The sequence below is a fragment of the Microtus oregoni genome, unplaced genomic scaffold (assembly GCF_018167655.1).
Source record: "Microtus oregoni isolate MIOR12 unplaced genomic scaffold, Mior012 000088F_ref0000325, whole genome shotgun sequence".
In the NCBI taxonomy this organism is placed as follows: Eukaryota; Metazoa; Chordata; class Mammalia; order Rodentia; family Cricetidae; genus Microtus; species Microtus oregoni.
Genome location: NW_024544555.1, coordinates 2,715,053 through 2,717,414, shown reverse-complemented (window position 1 = coordinate 2,717,414; position 2,362 = coordinate 2,715,053). Strand labels below are relative to the sequence as shown.

Genomic DNA, 2,362 nt, shown 5'->3' with positions numbered 1-2,362 from the left:
CTGATCTACAGAGCAAGTTCCAGGACAAACTCCAAAAGTTACACATAGAAACCCTGTCTCAAAAAAAAAAAAAATTTAAAAAAGAGGCATGTTTACATGTGTTGACATAGCAAATACCCACAAGGGTTATACCAGAAATTGCTGGCATCAGGAGCACGCAGGAAGGATACAGGGTGAGAAGGAGGCATTTGACTATTTCCTTTTATAATTCTTTTTTTTTTATAAAAAAAATTGTATTTACTTAGAAGCATTCAGAATGTCAACAAAACAGCTGCAATTTTTTTTGCAATTACAGAGTGGTATTCAGTTAACAGAACAACAATTATCTTCGTATAAGCTGCATCAGAGACAACTGAAGATGAAAAAAAAAAACAAAAAAACGAACAAAAAAAAACCTACCGTCCCCATATATAACTAATTTGTGCTGTGCACCAACAAGAACCTGCTTTAAATTTCCATGCCAATTTACAACCCCCAGACTGTACCAGGCAAGGTTAGTGGCTATTGAAAATACCACTAGGACAGGGCTATCTAAAGACATATTCGGTAGTGTGTTAACTATACAAAAAAAGACACTGTACAGTTTAAAAACAAATCTTACACAGCCTTACATTTCAATTTTTTTCTTTAAAAGGAGTGAGTTGTGTACAGGGGGTTAAATGCTTTATAGACAAGAAAAAAAACTGCGCTAGAACCAACTTATTCATCATCATCATCTTCTTCCTCATCTTCATCTTCCTCTTCTTCCTCCTCCTCTTCATCCTCTTCGTCTTCCTCATCATCTTCCTCTTCCTTCTTTTTCTTGCTCTTTTCCGCCTTGACCACCCCCTTTTTCGCTGCATCGGGTTTTCCTTTAGCTCTGTAAGCAGCAATATCCTTTTCGTACTTCTCCTTCAGCTTGGCAGCCTTCTTTTCATAGGGCTGCTTGTCATCTGCAGCAGTGTTGTTCCACATCTCTCCCAGTTTCTTTGCAACATCACCAATGGATAAGCCAGGGTGTTCTCCTTTGATTTTGGGGCGATACTCAGAACAGAACAAGAAGAAGGCCGAAGGAGGCCTCTTGGGTGCATTGGGGTCCTTGAACTTCTTTTTGGTCTCCCCTTTGGGGGGGATGTAGGTTTTCATTTCTCTTTCATAACGAGCCTTGTCAGCCTTGGCCATGTCTTCAAATTTCCCCTTTTCTTTAGCAGACATGGTCTTCCACCTTTCTGAGCACTTCTTGGAGAACTCTGAGAAGTTGACAGAAGCATCCGGGTGCTTCTTCTTGTGTTCCTCCCGGCAGGTTTGCACAAAGAATGCATACGAGGACATTTTGCCTCTCGGCTTCTTAGGATCTCCTTTGCCCATGTTTAGTTGATTTTCGTCCGCGAGGCACAGAGTCGCCCAGTGCCCGTCCGGCTCTCGCTTGCCCCGGCGCTGTCTCTATGGAGCTCAATGTACTGCCTTCCTTTTATAATTCTTATGTTGATGTATAACTTTCATATTTTCAAAAGAAATCAAAGACTAACAAAGCTTCCCCTTTATTTCCTATTTGGTTAATCTCAGAATTTTTGTATCCCTTAGCTAAAACACTTGGTGTTTAGAAGTTAGGTTTTCTTTTGTTTGGTTTTTGTTTCTTTGTTCCTCACAAAAACAATCAGAGGAAATCTAAGGGTATGAATTGTCATGCCAACCTCTTCAGGTTAGGAAAACTATTGACTAAACCAAGGCTATTTCTAGAACGTTGCTGCCTTTATAGATGTGACCAAGTATGCTGTTGCTTCAGGGTCTTAGCTTCCAAAGGTATTTAAACCAACAAAGAGATACCCTCATATAATTCAAATTAAACTCAAATGAGGCTACTAAAGAAAGCTCTTATCAAATTCTAACCATGTAGGCCAAGTCTGAAGAGGTACAGCCTAAAACAGCTCTGACCCTTCATTACTAACCCTTCTGTTTCGTTAAGTTTTCTTTGATGTAAACTCTCATTTCCTTCTAGATGGGGAATAGGGGAGAGGAACAGATGAGAACATATATAATGACAGCTTATGTGTGGAAAAGTCAAGCGAGACCCACCACTTTGCATGCTGACAAGAAGAAAAAGGAGGAGGAAGAGAAGGAAGAAGAAGAAGAGGAAGAAGGAGAAGGAAGAAGGAGAAGGAAGACGGAAGAACAAGAAGGAACAAGAACCACAGGAAAAGGAAGTTTGCTGTAAGAGTGTGTCTCCTAGACATGTCAGGGAAGCTACACCTATGAAGTCTCACCAGCATGGATGCCTAAACAAGACCTGAACAAAGACCACACCAATAGACACACTACCATGGGAAAGGGAAAGATCCTGGGCCCTCAGTCCTAGACAGAAAACTACAGGCAATTAAACAAT

The 2,362-nt window shown here is 40.6% G+C and overlaps 1 protein-coding gene across 1 annotated transcript; it reads right to left on the bottom strand.

Moving 5' to 3' along the window:
• Window positions 1–257: 257 nt before the first annotated feature.
• LOC121442244 (high mobility group protein B1) lies at window positions 258–1,438 on the bottom strand. The gene has a single exon (XM_041643709.1). The coding sequence runs from the start codon at window positions 1,345–1,347 to the stop codon at window positions 700–702; it is 648 nt and encodes a 215-aa protein (XP_041499643.1). The 5' UTR covers window positions 1,348–1,438; the 3' UTR covers window positions 258–699.
• Window positions 1,439–2,362: the final 924 nt, after the last annotated feature.

What these genes read in the sequence shown, in the direction of transcription:
- LOC121442244 (XM_041643709.1), bottom strand. Translation starts at nt 1,347, where the DNA reads ATGGGCAAAGGAGATCCTAAGAAGCCGAGAGGCAAAATGTCCTCGTAT.